The 22098-nt window shown below is 38.1% G+C and overlaps 1 protein-coding gene across 1 annotated transcript in view; it reads left to right on the top strand.

Annotated features, from left to right (window-relative positions):
• The window catches only part of LOC127978954 (CUB and sushi domain-containing protein 2), a 274020-nt gene extending 252365 nt beyond the window's left edge, over nucleotides 1–21655 (top strand). The window contains exons 57-71 of the mRNA XM_052583978.1: nucleotides 1698–1880; nucleotides 4116–4292; nucleotides 6310–6489; nucleotides 6608–6781; nucleotides 6975–7148; nucleotides 7555–7628; nucleotides 7722–7833; nucleotides 8069–8248; nucleotides 9096–9161; nucleotides 9321–9482; nucleotides 10282–10394; nucleotides 11402–11489; nucleotides 14404–14536; nucleotides 14643–14820; nucleotides 17716–21655. Coding sequence (XP_052439938.1) covers nucleotides 1698–1880; nucleotides 4116–4292; nucleotides 6310–6489; nucleotides 6608–6781; nucleotides 6975–7148; nucleotides 7555–7628; nucleotides 7722–7833; nucleotides 8069–8248; nucleotides 9096–9161; nucleotides 9321–9482; nucleotides 10282–10394; nucleotides 11402–11489; nucleotides 14404–14536; nucleotides 14643–14802 — 1976 coding nt within the window. The 3' untranslated portion in view covers nucleotides 14803–14820; nucleotides 17716–21655. The remainder of the gene's footprint in view (nucleotides 1–1697; nucleotides 1881–4115; nucleotides 4293–6309; nucleotides 6490–6607; nucleotides 6782–6974; nucleotides 7149–7554; nucleotides 7629–7721; nucleotides 7834–8068; nucleotides 8249–9095; nucleotides 9162–9320; nucleotides 9483–10281; nucleotides 10395–11401; nucleotides 11490–14403; nucleotides 14537–14642; nucleotides 14821–17715) is intronic.
• Nucleotides 21656–22098: the final 443 nt, after the last annotated feature.

Below are 22098 nucleotides of genomic sequence, written 5' to 3'. Positions count from 1 at the left end.
GGCACAGTTGTTTTTATATCGCTGTATTTCTGAAGGAGGACTTGCATGTTATATGCCTGATAAAGCAGCGTGTGAGCGTACCAGCTCTGCTTTGTTTACAGCTGTTACTGGGGAAACCTCTATTTCTCGCGCTTTATGTCTATGCTTTAAAACATCTCCTGCTGGTAAAGAATGAATTTGCATTTTCATTAAGTCCGCCTGATCCACGCAGCAAACATATTTTGTTTGTTATCAAAAAATATCTACTCTAGAGGGACTTGACTGTTGTTATTGATTCTATTTGGAGTCTACCGGAAGTTAAGTTAGGTCCACAAAAGCGCTCACGCGCATTAACGTTTGTTTATGTTGATGCCGTTGAAACCGTCTATATATATATATATATATATATATATATATATAGTGGGGCATGGGCTCCATTTTTCACATTTGAGATGGCACAATCTCTGAGGTCTCGTAAGCGTGTGAGATGATGAATCAATGGCTTCAGGATTACAGCCCAGATCAGTGGGTGGTAATACAATATCGCCATATAGGCAGCATCCAGAAGGGTAAAGAGTGTGTCCCCTCATAAACTGGTTTAATCTTCTCATATTGGGCTTGGCGACACAGACTCCCACATGCCTGCCAGGTAATGAGCTGCCCTGCTCCACTATAAACACATCAGTCTATTGCAGCCCTCAGATATGCCAGAAGAGCTTCATCCCTGGCTGTAAAACCACTGACAGGTTAATGTCACAATTCATAACATTCACATTTCTCGAAAGATTGCTGTTTCTTGCTGTCAGCTGTCAAAAAGTGCATTAGGCTTTTTTTTGCAAGACATCTTGTGGTTAATAACTGGCCTGTCGGTGTGAGTTTCTGAAGACGATATGCGCTATATAAATAGTAGTATTTCTTTAATATTTACTTCGCCCTTCACCAAAAGACTCACCATTCATTTCAAATTAGTGATTCTTTGTTGAGCATTACCAGAGGATATAAAGGGAATAGAAAGATCATTTGTAAATGCATCAGTGGATCAAAATAAGAGGATTTGCTGAAGAACACCATGGAGCACATGGGTCGGCATTATAAGAGGGGGAATTAAGGGAAATTTTCTGTCCCTGGTGCTTTCTTATCCAAAGTAAATTATCACCTTAACCAAGCCGCTGTGTTGCCTCTTTTTCATCTCCTTTGCCAGGTCTACCGCAGAGAGTTGTTCAATAAATATGAATGAAATTACTCATCATCTTGTGTAAACCTCAGTTAACCTCTTTAAATGAAAACCTAATGTAATAGAGAGCAAGTTTGAAAGTCCTGCAGGGCATCTAGATAGTAGTTTTCTTATCACTTGCTGTCAAAGGATCTAAATTGGCCTGGTTTAAGGGTATTTTCATTGTACATAGACACTACACCAAGGGTTTGAAACGCATTGCACTTGAGGTATATAGACAACTCCATTGATTTTAATGGGAGTGATTTAGTTTTATTGAGTTTCTCCGCACAGCATGTGTTTGTTGGTTGAACAAGCTGTGACTAAAATCACCAATTTATCCCTGAATTGTACATTTAGCAAATATCATGTAATTTTAAATGGCAAACCAAAAAATGAAGAAAGTGAACATTGATAATATGGGCCTGATTTAAAGATAGATCGTTTGTTAACACTGCCATGAGAATAAGTGTCCAAGTGCTCATATGTATGTGTGTTGTTGCAGGGGATTCTGCTGGGTTGTGTGGAGACCCTGGCGTTCCAGTGCACGGGATCCGTCTGGGAGAGGAGTTCACGGTAGGGAGCATCGTACGATTCAGCTGCGAGCCTGGCTACGTTCTGAAGGGCTCCTCTGAACGAACCTGCCTGGCCAACGGGAGCTGGGTGGGCATCCAGCCTGAATGCCACGGTAAGAAAAATGAAACCTGGGTGTTCTACAGAAGAATGCGGCTGAATGATTAATCGCTTCTGCCTCTAGAAGATTCTGCTATGTCCCAAAATTGTAGCCTATGCAAATTTCCAGGCGAGTCGTTTCATAGCGGTTTGAGTCTGCACACAAATGTCTAAACTTGTGCAAAACAAAAGAGCGAGATGCAGACACACTGACAGACTGAGGTAGAAAGTGGTTGGCGAGAAGTTATTTTCATCTTGATTGGTTCCCGTCTGTTCTCTGCTGTAGTTTTAAAGTGGCTCAGTACACCTGGGGTGTACACATGTTACACTTCCACTCGTACAGAGTTTTCTTTCTCTCAACATACTGAAACGACTGTGCCAGCCCTGCTGGTCCCTTGGACCCTGGGCTGCTGTGTTTGCACTCTCTCCTTATCTCTTAAACAGCATTATTATTCTGCTCGTGTTGGTTTGTGTAAAGTGCCTGCAGAGTCAAGCTGACAACCCAGAGAAAGGCATGTCAGAGAAGCAGAAAACCCAGGTTAATTACTTGTGTGGAGATGCCTGCCATTTTTCTTACCCTGCTTTTTTAACACCAGCCATTTGTTTTATCTCGCATCTTGTTAACAGTCACCCCTAAACATTCCAGATATTTTTAGTTTTGCATCTCATACAAAGCACACAGTCATCTCGATCCCTTCCAACCTCCCAAATGCTTGGGGGGTTGTGCGTTTGAAATGTGTGCGCTTGTGTGTCTGCCTGAGTTTGTGTTTCTCTTATTGATATGACCCTTGGGCTATTATTAACCATGCCAGTTCAACAAACTGTGGTGACTTAAAAGGTGGATTCTCAGAAAATGCAGACGTTTCAAGAGAGCAAATCAATAGCAACCTAAAACCCCTCTCATAAATTGACATCCTGAATACACCATAAAAAGCTCATCGTCTTTAAGTGCAAGGGGAAATCAGGATGACTTTTTTTCATTTATGTCCCCATCACAAATTTTTTATTTCCTAGCATTTACTTATACGAGGAAATAGACTGTTCTTTGCTGAATTGGTGTGCTTTATAGTAATATAATATAATAAAAAATAGTGGTTGTCAACTGGTAAAATGTGACACGCAAAAATAAAGGAAAGCAGAGAAAATTCTTACATGCGAATAATTAATAAACACTATGGCTTTAGTAGAGGGACCAATTCTCACTATTAACTAGTTGTTTATTAACTTGCCTATTATTAACATATTGGTGGTTTATTAATACTTATAAAGCACATATTCTCCGTGGCCATATTCTACATCGTACCTAATACCTAAACCTAACAACTACCTTACTAAATATTCATATTATATTCGCAAATTAGGAGTTTATTAAGGCAAAAGATGTAGTTAATGGTTTATTAAAAGTGAGAATTGGACACTTTAAAATAAAGTGTGACCTAATAAACTGCTAATCATACTGTATACTTATTTTTTCTATGCAAATTTAACACAAAGCAAAAATAAATTGGAGTCATTCATTTTTAAAATGGAGCAGATTTTTTATTATTATTTATTTTTTGTATTTTTTTTATTCTCAAATTGACATCAAAGGTTCTCTATCCAGTGGAACTCTGTATTTTGTCGCAAATTCATCCTCCTCTTACTAGAAAAATTATCCGCACATTATGCTGAAAACAGTGTGTTGTGAATTATTGCCGCCCAAACATGATAGCATTCAAAATTGGGTTTGTCTGATAATCATATTTGGTACAGTGTTGGGACACCACTTGATTTCCAATGTAAAATGTGTATCCTGATGCCAAACTTGAGCCAAAGGACACTATTGTACTTAATAGCAGATGATAACAGGTTTGTCGTTTTAAGTATTCACCACTCGAGTTCTCTGTTTTCATGTTGGCAAGTCTCCAGTGCTCAAACCTCGAGCCCATATTAGTGGCGTTCATGTTTGTGAGTATGTGCCCACCTGCTCTTTTTTGGCACCCACCCATTAATAAGCTCCATCTGCCCTGTCCTGGGGCAGAGGATTGTTTAATGTACGAAATCTCCTGCAGTAAATGTGTTAATTAATTAAAAGCTAAATTAACAAATAACTGTCCAGGTGTGAGGAGAGGCATGTCCTATAAATTGTGTAGTTGCCTAGTACTGTAGTGTGCCAGCCTCCCTCCCTTGAACCTGGGATTCATGTTCTATGCTGTCCATGTATCTTTGTCACAGTGCATCTCATGTGACGTTCTCTTGTTGTCTTTCACAGTGGTCTCCTGTGGAAACCCTGGAACTCCTCGCAACGCCATGATCCAGTTCCATGATGGACTTGTGTTTTCCCGCTCTGTCACATACTCCTGCAGAGAAGGCTACTACTCCACCGGCCTGCTCACTCGTCATTGCACTGTCAATGGCACCTGGACCGGGGACATGCCGGAATGCACAGGTGCCCCATCAACACCTCAGCAGGAGTTTTTGAATAGATTAAACATCTTTTTCTTTTTTTTTTTTTTAAGCCAGCATTATGAAAGCTGCTTTAAGTCCGTCAACAGTATATGCTAGTTAAACTAATTTGACAAAAGTAGCAAATATAAACATTTTAAATATAGTATAGTGCTTTTCCGGGGTAATGCAAACCAAATTTATCGATGACTCATCCTGGGTACAATATTTGTAAAGTATATTTCTATGAAGTATATTTGAATATGAAGTATATTGGATTGTGCTGAAGTGGAACTACCGTATTTTTCGGACTATAAGTCGCATCAGTCCAAAAATACGTTGTGACGAGGAAAAAACATATATAAGTCACACTGGAGTATAAGTGGCATTTATTCAAGTGGCTCTGTGTGTTCAGGGAGAGGCTACAGAAACACTGAGCAGCATAGAGTGCCGTCTCGCGACTGTAGACGGTAATGTTTTCTCTTTGATAAATAAGTCGCACCTGACTATAAGTCGCAGGACCAGCCAAACTATGAAAAGAAGTGCTACTTATAGTCCAAAAAAATATGGTATTGCAAGTATATTACATTTTCTTTACATTTCTTGCTATTACTCCAAGCTCATAGCGTCCTAATCAATGGTGATATTAAAATACATTATAGGCTTAATATAAAGAAATGTGCATTGTGCACAAGTAGTAATCCAAATAAAGTCAGTAAGTCTCAAGCGATATGTCAGTAAATGTGTTAATAGATTTGAATCATACTTAGTATGAATTAAATTTATTCTAAATATATTACATTTTACTAGGGTACCTCTGTATAGCATTAGCAAGTAGCAATTAATTTAAATTAAAATGTTATCATTAGCTTTGAAGTCGTTCACCTGTCAACAAAGACGAGATCCTAGCAAACAAATTGCAGAGGATAAAGTAAGCATTTATTCTGTAGGATAATGAAGAGAGAGGATCATTTACCTCGTTTGCACACATTTGTCTTGGCAAGTTTTTTTTTTTTAATTTCAACTTGTTTTTTCAAATGTAGGTACTTTTGATTTATTATTGCTTTTTATTTTCATAAAAGTAAACATCTATCACTGCCCATGTGGATCTCTCTAAGTGACACCGTGATCACACCATCTCAGCAAATCATATTTCTAAGTTGGATAGTTTCCATGTTCCAACTCCAAGTGGCTTTCTTTTGCAATTTCCTAAATAGCAAGTTGGAAATTCCCACTTTCCGAGTCGAATGGAATGCAGGATAAGTCGACTATGCTAATAGTGTCTTTTCAATGGATATTTAAGTGACTTTAGAATGGGATGGTTTTATCCCCGAGATTCTCTTACGCTTAACTGCTCTGAATAGTCCAGCTCTCACTGGCCGAGCTCTTGAGGAATCCAGAGGCTGGAGTTGAATTGGTTTTGTTCGCGTGAAGCTTTTCGATGCATTGTGGGACAGGAATTAATAATGAGGCATAGTGTTCTCCATTATCCCAGCCCTGGACTCAAGCTGATCAGGGACATCTACATAGCAGCTCTGTGTTGGAGAGATAGAGACCAGCCCTGTCCCCCATCTTGGCAGCCACCCAAGGGACTTGCCATGCTCATAAAAACACAATGCTCACTGTTCAGGCTCTGAGCAAATGGTGGTCACGTGCAAACGTTACAGCTCCAGACACATTGGTGTCTTTGGCACAGAGCAGGTGCCGGTGGCCTCAGGCTACAGGAAGTGACTAGAGGAAAGAGCCTCCCAAAGCTGATGCCTTAAACAGCTCATTAATTTAAAGGCACCACTAAGAGTGATAAAACATCTTGTTGCTTACAGTTTATGACCCTTTTAATATGAAAATGTTTCTGCCTAAATTTGTTATCTGTTTCAATGAAACGGCTAATTATAAAATGGTTCCAAATCATCCAAATTTGGCACACTTGTCCTCGCATGTCATTTAGCCATGTACTTCCTCTTATTGCAGCACAAATCGCTTTCCTTTGACTTTGCTTTACTCTCTCTGCCCACTTCTAGTCATTAACTGTGGAGATCCTGGAGTGCCAGCTAATGGTATCAGACTGGGCAGTGACTTCACGTACAGCCACACTGTGAGCTTCCAGTGTTCGCCAGGTTTCACTATGGATGCCGATCGTGCCTCCACGCTCATCTGTACCAAGGATCGCACATGGAACGGCACCAAGCCAGTTTGCAAAGGTTCGAGTACACCTCTTGTGAATGGAAGCTTCCTGTGTACTTCCAAATTATTGGGCTCTTGCGCTATATGCTGTTTTAGTTTAGTTCAACATGATTGATTGTATGTGTCCTCTCGCAGCCATTGTTTGTGGAGCACCTCCCAGCATCCCAAATGGTCAGGTGGTGGGGTCTGACTTCCAGTGGGGATCCAGCATTAGTTATAGCTGTAATCAGGGTTACCAGCTTTCCCTTCCCACTATTCTCACCTGCCAGGGAATAGGAAACTGGAGTGGCGAACGGCCGCAGTGTTTTCGTAAGTGTGAATTTTTTTAAAGGCTCCAATTACAATTTTTGTAATTGGTTTACCATAACTGTTTATAAGCATTTAAATCCACATATAACATTTTATAACTGGATGTTTCTACATTTTAGCTGTACGTTTTGACTGATGGTGGCAATACCTTATAGTATAATAATTTCCTCAATAAGTTTCTCTTTCTCTGCAGCTGTATTTTGTGGCGATCCAGGGATGCCAGCCCAGGGCAAGCGAGAAGACAGAGGGTTCACATACCTGTCCTCTGTTTCGTTCTCATGTTTCCCGCCTTTGATCCTGGTTGGCTCTGCCCGCCGTTACTGCCAATACGATGGAACCTGGAGTGGGACCCAGCCATCTTGCATAGGTCAGCTGATGTAGTCACGCTGTCCTCACACTTACAATATAAACAAATTAATAAAACAGTTCTGACAAATTATTATATTGTGTAATGGGGGGGGGGTGATTTGGGATAGTTTTGAATAGTAAATGTTGTCTTTGACTGATTTTGATTGCAAACCTGGCAACCCTGCACAATACAATTTTTTTTTTTTTTTTGAAGAACCACCTTTCTACTCAAGGCGAGATTTATTTAATTGTAAATACAGTAAAAACAATAATACTGTAAAATTGTTTTAAAAATAAGTTTTTTTCTGTTTTATTATTTAAAAATTTGATTTATTCCTGTGGTGGCAAAGCAGAATTGCTCTGATTTTTATTTATTTATTTATTTATTTATTTGTTTATTTAATTTATTTCTTTATTTAACACAGATCCCAGTCACACCAGCTGTGTAGATCCTGGCACTCCACTCTTTGGCCACCAGAACAACTCTCAAGGCTACCAGGTGCTAATCACATCAAACCAAGGCTGTTACCAGTTCATCTCAAACACATTTTTTCTTGCCATTTATTGACTATTTGTGTTTTTGCATCAACAGATTGGTAGTTCAGTATACTACAGCTGCCGAAAGGGCCACCTCCTTCTGGGGTCCATCTCTCGGACATGTTTGCCCAACCTCACCTGGAGTGGCATGCAGCCTGAGTGCATTGGTTAGCCGTGATTTTGCAAACACATTAGTTTGACTTTTCTGTTACCATACTTTTTTTATTTTTTAAATGGTTGACAAAAAAAATGTCTTAAAAATAATTTGAAGTGATGAATAAAGCAGAGCATCCTTTTCTGATTTCATTTAAATTTGGATGGTTATTTAGTGTTTTTGTGTGTTTGTTTTTACACAATACACTCTCTACAATGTAAGATTCTCTCTCTCCTTTCTCTCGTCAGCTCATCACTGTAATCAGCCAGAGCTCCCTCCACAGGCTGATGTAGGTGCTATAGAGCTGCCATCTCTGGGTTATACGCTCATCTACGCCTGTCAGCCTGGTTTCTACCTCGCTGGAGGATCTGAACACCGCACCTGCAGGGCCGATGCCAGCTGGACAGGGAAACCTCCGTTGTGTGCACGTATGTACAAAATACTTTATAAATGGATGTGTGAGCCCAAAAAAAAACTAAAATATACTGAATTAAAATCTTGTTTTTTCATGCAAATGTAAAAGAAATTGATTGATTGGCTTTGAGCATGTTCATAACACGTGTGTTTTGGTGCAGCCCATCTGCTTGATTTACAGACTTAATGATTTACCGTATTCAACCACTTTGTGATTTTTCTTCTTTACAAATGATGATAAATGGCCACGTCCACCTGTTTCATCTCCAACACCGGTTTGATCGCTGTGCCCAATTCATTATGTTATTGTTGAAATTTCATATTAGTAGAGCTCTGATTAGCCCAGTGGAATGCATTGATTTGGTTCTGGAAAGCACAGACTGCTATAACATATCGTCAGATTAACAGTTCCCATGCCGTATTTAACCATGCCGACTGTGAATGTATAAGGCAGAAAAATAAGATTAACAGTTTCCTTTTTACTCTGCTGGAGGAGTATGGCATTAGTCTCAAGTTAAACCCTAAATGCATCATAGTCTAGTAGTTGCTGAAATCTTTTATAATAAAGCCGAAAGTAGGGTTCTGGCCTTTTGCAGTGGAAGGATATTAAACAGCACCTGTGGGAGACCAGAGAGAGAGACAACATAGTCGTATGACATCTAATAAAGCTGTTTTCCCCCACTGTGTGTGTCCAATCAGCTTATAATGTCCTGCGAAGTAGACTTCACAGGGTATTCAGATATATTAAGTGAAATTCCATATGGTCATGTAAGCATGTTTGTTAGTACTGCTTTGAAAAGGTCAATGTCAGGTGTGTTCTGCCTTTTCATCTGACACCATATATATTTACTTGTCCTATAGCTGATAACAGACCAAGCGGAAAAACTGTAGGAACCGTGCAAGAGCCGCCCAACACAAAGCAACCCGGTAGGTTTCACTGTTTACTATAAATTAAAGTAATCTTATAATGCAAGGCAAGTTAATTAAATATTCCCCTAAAAAAATTCAGTCACTTGAATTTATAATACAATAGCTCTTGTATTTGTTTCTCTCATTGTGTTCTCCGTTTCTGTGCCTCTATCTCAGTGCCAAGTGGGGTTTTTGCTAAGAACTCTCTTTGGAGGGGTTCGTATGAATATCTAGGGAAGAAGCAGCCAGCAATGCTTAGCATAACTGCTTTTGAACCATTCAGCAATCGGGTCAATGGCACTCTCATGGACCACAGCGGAGTACAGCTCAATCTGGCTGGTGAGTGTTTTTTATTTTAACCTCACAACACATTTTACCAACCACTCATTTGTGACACTTCAGCAGCAAGGGAATGCCAACTTTCTGGCTTGTACTGCCTGTAGCACTGTGTTTTGTGTAGGAAAAAGTTGAGCCAAAAATAAAAAACAATCTGTATTTGTTACGTACTCCAAACATTATTTGGTTTTTATTGCATGGAGCATAAAAGGAGATGTTTTGCAGAACGTCTGAAGCCTGGGATACACTACACAATTTTTCAATTTTCAAAAACTAAACATCATGCACTTGTTGACTTTGTAAATCGTTGCAGAAAAAAAATGGACATCATACACTAAATGACTGAACATCACACATTACTAGACTTTCAAGGCATTCCTAAAACAACAAACTCACACAGAAACACGTGCCTTGTTGCCATGAGACAAGTAATAAATGGAAAAAAAAAAAAAAAAAATTCTACAACTGGCTCAAAATATCAAACAAGTTTGATATCTTCCAAATGGATGGAATCATAGTCTGAGGCTAGTCTGTGACTTTCATACACTATGCAATTTTCTATGAAATCTGTCAACGCAAATCTTTTCCAACAAGCCTATCTGCTTTTTATTTTTCATCTGTACTCCATATATTTAATATGTCATGTAAATGTCACTATAAATATAAAGTAAATCGTACTAGTATCATCAATGTTACATTGAGTCAATGCATATGAAACCAACACACATGCAAAAAGTAAGAACAGTTCTGTTTTTTTGCGAGCACTCATGACAACCATCAAAACTCCTCCCCATTTCTGCAGGCACCTATAAGAAAGAAGAAGCCCAGTTGTTGCTGCAGGTGTATCAGATTCGAGGTCCTGTGGAGATCTTCGTGAACAAGTTCAAAATTGACAACTGGGCTTTGGATGGACATGTATGTATATTCATCTTTCCCTTTCATCTGATCTTCCCCGTAGTTGTAACAGGAAGCCCTTGTGTGCCTTACATCCGTAGAATCATTATCCTGACATTCTGAAATGAAGACTCCCTGCAGTGTGAAACGTGGAAGTAATAATCATTGTGATGATTCTACAGATTTTCCACGTTGTAATGGATTAGATTCAAATATATTGTTTGCTTTGAAGATATTAGGAAACAGCAGATCAAATATTTGAACCACGTATATGTGATTCAACTTGACCCAGCTTTCCAATTGGCTTATCCGTAAATGGACTGGTTACTGGGAAAAAGAAGCATCTTACATTTGATTTCAACAGCCATGCTTTATGTTGATGCAAGTCCTTTCTCCTTCATGGTATGACTCCATGCAGATGTAGTCCTCTGAAAGTCGTGCCCATGCTTTGAAAGGTGGACATTTCTGAACCTTCACTGCAACCTGAGGGTGCTCAAAGTGTACTTCAGTACTCACAGGCTGATGTAAGGGCTCTTGTATAGGGCCAGACCTTGGGCTGCTTGTAACTACTGAAACCCTGAACCACACACACACACACACACACAGCTTGTCACTCCTGGGGATAGAAGAGAACCGACAAAGTTTTTCTTTTAATTAAAACGTCAGTTAAATCATTGCTGGGTAATCAGGGCCAGACGTCTCTACCCCCCTCCAATGCACTTGGGACAAGCACCTGGGAGAGTGTAATTAAAAGTGTGGGGCCATGAGTGTGTGACTATTGTGTGTGTGTGCTCATGTAAGAGAGAGAGATCGAGAAAGCACAAGAGGTAAAACAGGAGGGAGAAAGCTAGTTTTATGTGTGTTTGTATGTGGATTTGTACACGTTTTATGCCTCAGCGAGGAATGATGGGGAAAGTAAATGTCAAACATAAGTAGTCTTTCACATCACTGACACATTTTACCTTTCAGTGGCTCATTTGTGACATTTTGAAAAAGTTTTACTTACGGATTTGTACTTTTCTCCACAGGTGTCGTTCATGCCTTCTTCTGATTCATTTGTGTACCAAGGCTTTGTTCGAGGAAAAGGTTTCGGCCAGTTTGGACTTCAGAGGCTGGGTATGTGTGTGTGTGCTTGTCTTATACAGTATTGTTCAAAATAATAGCAGTACAATGTGACTAACCAGAATAATCAAGGTTTTTCGTATATTTTTTTATTGCTACGTGGCAAACAAGTTACCAGTAGGTTCAGTAGATTCTCAGAAAACAAATGAGACCCAGCATTCATGATATGCACGCTCTTAAGGCTGTGCAATTGGGCAATTAGTTGAATTAGTTGAAAGGGGTGTGTTCAAAAAAATAGCAGTGTGGCATTCAATCACTGAGGTCATCAATTTTGTGAAGAAACAGGTGTGAATCAGGTGGCCCCTATTTAAGGATGAAGCCAACACTTGTTGAACATGCATTTGAAAGCTGAGGAAAATGGGTCGTTCAAGACATTGTTCAGAATAACAGCGTACTTTGATTAAAAAGTTGATTAGAGAGGGGAAAACCTATAAAGAGGTGCAAAAAATGATAGGCTGTTCAGCTAAAATGATCTCCAATGCCTTAAAATGGAGAGCAAAACCAGAGAGACGTGGAAGAAAACGGAAGACAACCATCAAAATGGATAGAAGAATAACCAGAATGGCAAAGGCTCAGCCAATGATCACCTCCAGGATGATCAAAGACAGTCTGGAGTTACCTGTAAGTACTGTGACAGTTAGAAGACGTCTGTGTGAAGCTAATCTATTTTCAAGAATCCCCCGCAAAGTCCCTCTGTTAAAAAAAAGGCATGTGCAGAAGAGGTTACAATTTGCCAAAGAACACATCAACTGGCCTAAAGAGAAATGGAGGAACATTTTGTGGACTGATGAGAGTAAAATTGTTCTTTTTGGGTCCAAGGGCCACAGGCAGTTTGTGAGACGACCCCCAAACTCTGAATTCAAGCCACAGTACACAGTGAAGACAGTGAAGCATGGTGGTGCAAGCATCATGATATGGGCATGTTTCTCCTACTATGGTGTTGGGCCTATTTATCGCATACCAGGGATCATGGATCAGTTTGCATATGTTAAAATACTTGAAGAGGTCATGTTGCCCTATGCTGAAGAGGACATGCCCTTGAAATGGTTGTTTCAACAAGACAATGACCCAAAACACACTAGTAAACGGGCAAAGTCTTGGTTCCAAACCAACAAAATTAATGTTATGGAGTGGCCAGCCCAATCTCCAGACCTTAATCCAATTGAGAACTTGTGGGGTGATATCAAAAATGTTGTTTCTGAAGCAAAACCAAGAAATGTGAATGAATTGTGGAATGTTGTTAAAGAATCATGGAGTGGAATAACAGCTGAGAGGTGCCACAAGTTGGTTGACTCCATGCCACACAGATGTCAAGCAGTTTTAAAAAACTGTGGTCATACAACTAAATATTAGTTTAGTGATTCACAGGATTGCTAAATCCCAGAAAAAAAAATGTTTGTACAAAATAGTTTTGAGTTTGTACAGTCAAAGGTAGACACTGCTATTTTTTTGAACACACCCCTTTCAACTAATTGCCCAATTGCACAGCCTTAAGAGCGTGCATATCATGAATGCTGGGTCTTGTTTGTTTTCTGACAATCTACTGAACCTACTGGTAACTTGTTTGCCACGTAGCAATAAAAAATATACTAAAAACCTTGATTATTCTGGTTAGTCACATTGTACTGCTATTATTTTGAACAATACTGTAGGTCTGTAAAAATATTATTTTTTAAAGGGATCAAGTTAAAAAGTACTCAATGTCGTTCCAAACCCGTAAGACTTTGGCTCATCTTCTAAACACAAATAAGCTTTCAAATGGAGGGACAGAAATATCTAAAGCTTCATTTGTGCTTCAAAGACAAACAGAAGTGTATTATTGTTTGGAATGGGTTTGGAACAACATATTGGCAGAAATAAATGACAGAAATTATAGCGGCATTAAATCATGTCATGTTCTTCGCGTCCTTCTGTTGAATTGAATCCACATGGGAGCCCAAACCGATGTTCAGTGTACTAGCTTAACATAGCAATATCTCAACTTATACCCTATGCAAGTTATCGGTTATATGATGATATAAATGAAAATAATTCATTTTATTACAATGTTCTCTTGAATGCTTGATTCCGATTGATTCATTATAATGAAACATATTACAGGGGTTTATCTGTGTCAGGCTGGATGGGATGTAGACGTTTCAGCAAGTATTTTAACAGTGAATATTTTTTTTTATGTATTATTATAATACAACGTAGGAGAGAAAGAAAAACTAGGGTTGGTGTAAGTCTCTGGTGTACATCTTGTGGAGGCCAAACGTGAACGGTCTGTCAAATCCTGCCATAATGAAACAGGCGCGCCTTCATCTATAAACGACAGCTGTATAGACTCCTATCCCAACATCGTCAGACAGATTGAGCAAACAGAAGATTTATTAATAAGAGGGGCTGTAGTGGAAAGAGCGTGTGCGCGCGCACCCATATTCCATCATTTCAAGTTGGTTTGATGAGCTGGCTCTATTGAGTTAGTTAATTGAATCTCCCACTTGCAGCCTTGATGTTATTGGGAAGCTTTTTGGCATTGTCTGATGAACAGGTGCACTGACACTCTCTCGTTGTTTAGGAAAGCTCTGTGGTCGAAATTGAAAAGTGAATTCAAAATGACTTCATCTTTGCCGTGTCTTGATATCTGTAATTAAAAAGCATTGTCAAGATAATGCAGTCTGACATCTCCCAAAATCAAGTCCCCCAGTTGAGTTATACAAAACAGTGAGATGTGAAGTTTGCCCATTTAATTGATTCATTTCTTATTTGTTGCATGGTTTCGAATCAGTTCGAACACATGCTTTGACGAAACGCTTTTCAATTGTGGTTAGTTATTGAAAGACAGAAATCAATAGTGTATTGGTGTATTGTTTGAAAAGGTAAAAGCAATATTTTCTAAATGCTTTATTTGTATGTTCTTTTACAGAGGGCCTTGATCCAAATGTCGAGAATTCAGGCTATAACTTTGCCTCCAATAGCAGTTCAGTGGCAGCAGCCATTTTAGTGCCTTTTATTGCCATGATCATAGCCGGCTTCGCTCTGTATCTCTACAAACACAGGTACAACACTTCACCAAAGATGTGTTGCTCATTGTACATTGATTTGTGTGGTTTATTATGAATCGCTTTTCCAGAATATTTGGTAATCTGTTTTGTTTTCTTGCAGAAAAAGGCCCAAAGTACCCTTCAATGGTTATGCAGGCCACGAGAACACCAATGGAAGAGCCACTTTCGAGAACCCTATGTATGACCGTAACATCCAGCCCACTGATATCATGGCCAATGAGACAGAGTTCACGGTCAGCACAGTGTGCACAGCAGTATAGCGACCGCTCTAGTCAAAGGTGAGTCTTCAACAAGAGAGATCTATTCTTCAGTACAGGTAACATTAGAGGAATGACACAATACACTAATAAAAAAAGTACTGCTAATTAACATGTTTCAGGTGTTGATCAGGACCCCGTTGCCATCAGAAGTGTGTCTTTATAGGAAGTCCACTAGGTTTTGGAACAGAGCTAATAATTTATTTTTGTGAAACATAATACTAACTTTGTGAATTAGGAGCTGGTTACAGTGTGATATTTGTTGAATTTACTTTTCTTTTTTTTCTAGAAGATGTTGTTTCAAGATTTCAAAGTCATAGCATGACCTTAGCATTCTGCATCCATATCTAGCATGCTTCATTAGACTACTGTACAAACTAGCATGTTGTCAGGAATGAAAAGGTCTTTGGCGAACAAAGTTGAAATCTTGCGGTGTAATAAGCCGGATGAGGACAAAGACCTCAGGGAAAAGGAAAAAAAGCAATATATCTTCACAAAGTTGCTTTGGAATGATTTAGAGGCATCATTTGCTGAATATTTCTGGTATTATACACAAACTGCCTTATCAGCATATAGTTTGTTTGAATGTTGAGTGGGGAGTGGGGGAATTAAAACTAGGGAAATGTTACTTCTAAAACTGACTTTATCGCCCTAGTTTTGCCCTCAGACAAAATGGAAAACAAACTGCTGAGGCAAGGGGATAAGGATAGAGAAGTATTGAATTTGACTTTATTTATTTCTGCTGTTATACTTTCTTCCTATATATATATATATATATATATATATATATATATATATATATATATAATATTTTTTTAAAGTGCACCTAATCTAAGCTGCCGACTATGAACTTGGGTGGGATTTGTAATTGGTATCCCCCTGTATTCCATGTATTTAAATCTGTTCTACTGATTTGAACCTGAAAAATTTCTTTGCCATGTGCTTCTCTGCTATACATTTTTTATTTATTTTGTGATTGCTTTTCTAAATTACGTTAAAAATGTACCTTGCTATTACAGTCTGTTGTTACAATGTTAGTCTGATACTGTTGTTGAGTGTCTTTCTTTCTTTCTTTTCTTTCTTTCTTTAACTTCTTTTTCCTGTTTTCACCATGTCCATCTGTTTATTTTTATTTTTATATCTTCCTTTCCCATCAGTGTTGGGCGGTAACTACTAAAACGTACTAAAAGTAGCATTGCTATTAACTACATCTTTCAGTATCCTAGCATCACCTCAGCTGTTTTTAAAATAGCTTTTCCAGTAATATGAGATATATATATATATATATATATATATATATATATATATATATATATATATATATATATATATATATATATATAAATATATATATATCCATGCAGAGTACATGGCAGAACGTTTTCAGCTATGAATATTCAACATTTAGGGGCTTAATGATATAGAATTGATGGCCTTTTCTTTTTCTGCAGTTTTTATTAGGACAGGGCAGTGTAGAGCATACAGGAAGCAAAGTGGGAGTGAGAGAAATGGGTTGGGATCAGAAAAGGCCCTTAAACCAGGATTTGCATTCAGGACACCCGTGACACTTATATGTCTGCACACTGCCCACTAGACTGTTGGTGACTAGACAGTCACTCTTTTATTTTTCCACTTTTAACTAAATTATAGTAATTTATATTGTTATCTGTTGTATTTTGTATGTTTTTTTAATGTAGAATTGTAGTTTTTTATGGAAAAAAAGTAAAATAATAATAAAAAAAAAAAAATATATATATATATATATATATATATATATATATATATATTGTACCAGAAATATATTGCTAATTACAAAATATTTTTATTAGACATAACAAAATGTCCTCCTAAAGGGATACTCCACCTCAAAAAGAAAATTTTGTCATAAATCACATACCCCCATGTCGTTCCAAACCTGTAAAAACTTTGTTCATCTTCTGAAGACAATTAAAGATATATTTTGGATGAAAACCGGGAGGCTTGTGACATAGACTGCCTGTTACACTGCAAGTTACACTGTCCTGGTCCAGAAAAGTATGAAAGACATCGTCAGAATAGTTTGAATAATCTGCCATGATTGGTTCAACAGTAATGTTATGAATCGACGAGAATACCTTTGTACGCCAATAAAACAAAACAACTTTTTGTACGCCAATAAAACAAAAATAACTTAATTCAACAATGTGTCTCCTTTATGTCTGTCCGCATCACTGTAGTGAAATTTGGAGAATATGAGGCAGCGTACACTCTTCTTTGTCAGCTGTTTTCTTTCAAATCATAACGTTCATAACGTTACGGTTAAACCACTGATGGCAGATGGACTATTCTGATGATGCTTTTCATTCTTTTCTGGAAAATTGACAGTGTACTTGGCAGTCTATGGGACAGTCACAAGCCTCCTGGTTTTCGTCCAAAATATGTTAAATTGTGTTCCGAAGACGAATTAATCTTTTATGGGTTTGGATCGACATGGGGTAAGTGATTAATGACAAAAATGTCATTTTTGTGGTGGAGTATCCCTTTAAGGTGTGGTCATATTAGAAATATTTTGGCAAAATTGTGAGGGCCAAAAGTTACATAGTCTGTAGTCAAGAGTGTAACAATATATAAAGAAGTCACTTTCATACCAAGCAGCTTTCCGTCGGTCAACTCCGCAAATCCACATGCTCTGAACCCATTGCAAAAAGTATGTTAAGAATAAAATGACTGGATTTTGAATGTGAAAATGTACGGAACGGTGGTAAATGTGAATTTACAGTAATTAGCTTCAATGTAGCTCGCTACTTTTTGGTACAATATCTTCTAGTGTAGCTACTTAGAAGTTTAACTAGTTTAAGTAATGATTAGCTTGAGAAATCTCAAAGTAATTTCTTCAAGACTACTAACAAACGTGTCTTTTCTCTTCTTGTGTCATAGGCTGGATATAATATTTCCCTCTTCACACAACTGTCCCCATACTATGAATGGGCCACATGGATGGACTAAAGAGGAGAGTTTCGTTTTATTTTTTATTTGTAAAACAAATTTCAATTGTGACTAAGTGATAAACCTTGACAACGATGCTGTCAAAGCGCATCAACAGAGATGCACTGATAAAGAACCACATCAGTATTTGCTAGCTAAAGCTCTGTTCCTAAACTCTTCTGCTGTCTCCTCTTTTTTCCTTCCAATGGAACGTCCTATTTGACTACGGCAGCGCGAAGTGACACATGTCCACAGCCATCGCTTGCCAAAACAAGAGATACATTTTTCGGTCAAATGAAGGCCGAATTCTCACTCTTGAGTTGGAGGAAGTCTTCATGTGAGCAGGAAGTCACAAAAAGCATGTTGTTGGAGAGCTGAAGCTTTGTTTTACTTTTGTATCTTGAGTTCTTTCCATGGAGTGTGTTTTGGCTTGTTTCATCCCGTTTCCACCTTGAACTAAAATCACAAGTGCAGACTTCACTGAGGACAGCTTCCCCATCAGTTCCCTGAGTATGTAACACCGCAACTCGATCTGAAGCGGAGTGAGAGGCTTCTGAGCTTTATTAGAAGAGATGGATTCTAGCTGTAGCACCTCTCCTCTCATTTCAGCCTGAAGGAACAAGTGTTCTCCCAGCATCTTATCATGATCCTGGTTGAAAATGGACAGTCCAACCCTTCAAGCAGTCCAGCGGAGAACACGAAAAGACGTGATTTGGTGTTCAGGGGCTTTATGAAGCTGACATCCCAGCCATTATCTGCTGTCGTTTCTTTATTCTCACACTGACAGAAGAAAATCAGCCCACATTAGAGGGTTGGATTTGTATTAGCCAGGTATTACCTAGTCTGAACCCCCTCCTTGTGTGTTTGGATGGTCTTGGTTTGTGGGCTGTGATATCATGGCGAAGAAACCGTTCGTTAGCATTTATAGTTCTTCGTATATCACTGAATGACAGGATCCAATGATTTTCATACATAGATTTAAAAAACGCAACACAGCCCTTGAAAAGTTGAAGTACAGAGGTAAATATAACTTGAGACGTGTCTTTCGTAACCAGGGGAGGGTCTACTTTCGGTCCTCGAGTTCTGAAGTCAAGGATAAGGATGACGTGAGGGTTTTAGTCAAAAGGAGCCAACACCAAATGAGCATGAAAATATTTAATCTGTGTAGCTTTGTGTCATAATCTGTTTCCCTGCACATTCCTCCATGTCATCCATGCCCACGCCACACTCACGATAAGGAAAAGGGGCTTAGAAATCACTCCTTAAAATACTAATCCAAGGATGGCGGTTTATTTGCATGCATTTGCCCCAATAACTTGATGGGAAGGTTTGAAGATGAGCAACAGCTTTGGGAGTTTGGAAATGAATAACTTACATTTTGTTGTGAAAGTAAACCGTATTCTGGGTGCAGCGTCCTTTAACTGGCCGGTGTTATTAAGATTTGTAATTCAGTTATTGAAGATTATTGCCTCTGCTTGTTTCTGCATCATTTGGTTCGATTTTCTTGTCTTATGACCTCTGTTATCTGACGCCGGCATTTACTTTCCAGTGGGCATTTAAATTCCTCCGGTTTATTTGCTGTCCTCTTCAGCTTCTGAAATCAATCACCGATATAATTGCTTTTACAGGTTTATTACTTTTGAAATCTGTAGCCTATCATTTTTGTGTTAATATGATATTACCCGGAGCTTGTTTCAATTGTAAGCTGATCGAAAAAGCAAGGATTGTATTTCCCTTGGGATTTTATGGGCCAGGAGTTTAGCAGGTACATTATCTTCAAACTATTGACATTAACAAGACTGTCTTATGGCCGTTCTTTGTAGGAGAATTTCAGTGTAGATGGCATCTTAAAGCATTTCCCACATATCGGACATCGTGTTGAAGTTTATCTCACATTCACTTGGTGTTTTACATTCTTACAGTTAATTTTTACATCTCAGCAACCCGACAATGCTGCCAGATTTATAATGCTGACATTAGAAATTGCTCCTTTTAAAATCCTCCAAAAAAATGCACTTTGCTAGCGATAACACACAAAAAATCAAGGCACAAGGGCTTCAAAGTCATCGCCTCTGCTTTATTTTTCATCTTTATGTGTAGATTAACCCAAAATGTTGTTGAAGTATCCAGGCAGCCTGTGTTTCATGCTGTTTCTCGTAACAGTGCCTTGGTAACTCTATATGTGTGGTATCCAATCTCTTCTTATTGCTCCATTATTATTATTATTATTGCACACTGGTCAAGAGTTGCCAGTTGCTAGGGGAGAATTTCAAAGACGCAGCTTCTTCTTTTTTTTCTGGTAGAGAGTCAAGTCTTTGTTATTCTCGGCTTACGAGTATCACACAAACACAAAAATAACAACCAGCACCCAAAACAGGTCATTAATTTATATCTTCACAGGTTAGATCCTGCACTTTAAGGGAGCAAGTAAACACTTTTCTTTGGCCTTCATGCTAGCATGTGTCATGAGAGCATTCTTGTATTGTGATTATTATTAATGTCGCAAAACCTACAGTGCTGCTATGCCAAAGTAAAAGGCATCAGCCTATTTTATATACATATATAGAGAGACTTCCAGCCAAAATCAAAAGCATTACAGCATTAATGATATTATTTATAGCATTTAGCAGTGCTAAGGGTGAATTAACACCCAGTTCAGGTCTGTAATCGTGTCGTCATTGTACGGATGTGACGAACTCGGCCTGGCAGCCCTGCGTATAATTTTTACTCACCTCGACGGAATCACACATACATTTGTTATAATGGAGACCCGCACCTTCTCGAACATTACCTTCGGATATTTGTGATTAATATATATAGCAACCCTTTTCGTCAAAGGTTTTGATGGCATGATGTGACTGTGAGCTTGAAGCAATGTCAAGACTACTTTTAGTGCCAGTGTCTTTGAGAAGTTTGGACGTAGACAATATTGGGAGTGCACTGAATGTATTTTTAATTTTGGAAAATCTATGTTATACTGCTATACATATGGTGAACATCCAACAAACTGCGTAACTAAACCAGTCATGTTTTTTTTTAGAAACTTATTCGGAAAAAACAGCACCCCTAAAAGACTGCATATCAATATATTTGAATTGCACACCGCAGCTTATATTGAATATAAGTATATGAAAATGTACTACAGGACGAACATATCAGTTTTGTGTGGAGGTCAATGTGAAAATATCTTGGTATGTATTTGTCCAGATACTTTTCATTCTTTTTTATTTCTCTCTCTCGCTCTCATTTTGAGAAACACAACAACGCATTTATTTCCAGTGTGTTAGAGGTACGAGCCCAGCCTTGAAGGACTTTTAAAGGACTGCTCTGCTCAGCTTTGGTTATCCAAAGCCTAAAGGAATACAGTCAGTCTTGAGTTACATACTTGACCAAAAGGATTTTTTTGAACAGTGACTTTCAAACTTTCAAGGACCTTAATGGAGCGGTCCGTTGCGGATATCCAGACAGAGACTCTGACGCTGAAAGGAGAACTAATGAATAGAAACTTTTTTTTGTACAGAGATATATTTTTATGGAAATAAATTTGTAATATAAAAAAGAGAAAAGTGTATTGACAGATCTGTAAATGTTTTTCATTATTGTAGTACAAATGCTAGTGGGGATTATAATATATATAAAATATATACAAAGACAAAATAGAGACAAAAATAGTTTTTTTTTTTTTTTTTTTGTAAATGTAAAAAAAAAAAAAAAAGATTGTATATAGAAGTTTACATATTGTAAATATGTAATACCCAACATGGCTTGTCTGCAATATATAAAATGTATTTTATCTGTCTGTATATGATGCTTTGCATTGTGTTTAAGCTTATTCTACTTTCTTGAACTTGAAACCTATTTTGAAGTTTTTGGAATAAAAAATGAAAACATTTCTGTGCCTGCTATTTTCTCCATTATTTGGAGGGTTTGTAACTTTGTGCATGATTATTCTTTATTCATCTATGCGCCCAACCTGACAAAACAGGAAAATTATGTGGCTGTAAATGGAAGACATTAAGACATATTCAAATCCCATGTAGACTACTGACATATTGTTGGCCAAAAAACTTTTTATGCATCAATTGTTTTATGCATCAATCCAAAAGTCAATGGAAAAATCCTATTGGGATTTTGTCGAAGGAACCAGGGTAAAACTACCCTCCAGTTTAGCCTACAAAATACAGCAGTCTATCTAGAACCATTTTTCTTGCCGTCTTACTAAAATGCCGTCTTTTATGTCTGGCTGTTTGAGGGCAGTTGGGATGAATGAGAATCTGATTGTTGATTTTCCTAATCCTTTACTTTCTAATGTTTAATCCATATTGATGTAGTTAT

The sequence above is a fragment of the Carassius gibelio genome, chromosome B19, assembly GCF_023724105.1.
Source record: "Carassius gibelio isolate Cgi1373 ecotype wild population from Czech Republic chromosome B19, carGib1.2-hapl.c, whole genome shotgun sequence".
Taxonomy (NCBI): Eukaryota; Metazoa; Chordata; class Actinopteri; order Cypriniformes; family Cyprinidae; genus Carassius; species Carassius gibelio.
The sequence above is the reverse complement of the archived record's forward strand: the minus strand, read 5'-3'. Positions and strand labels throughout refer to the sequence as shown.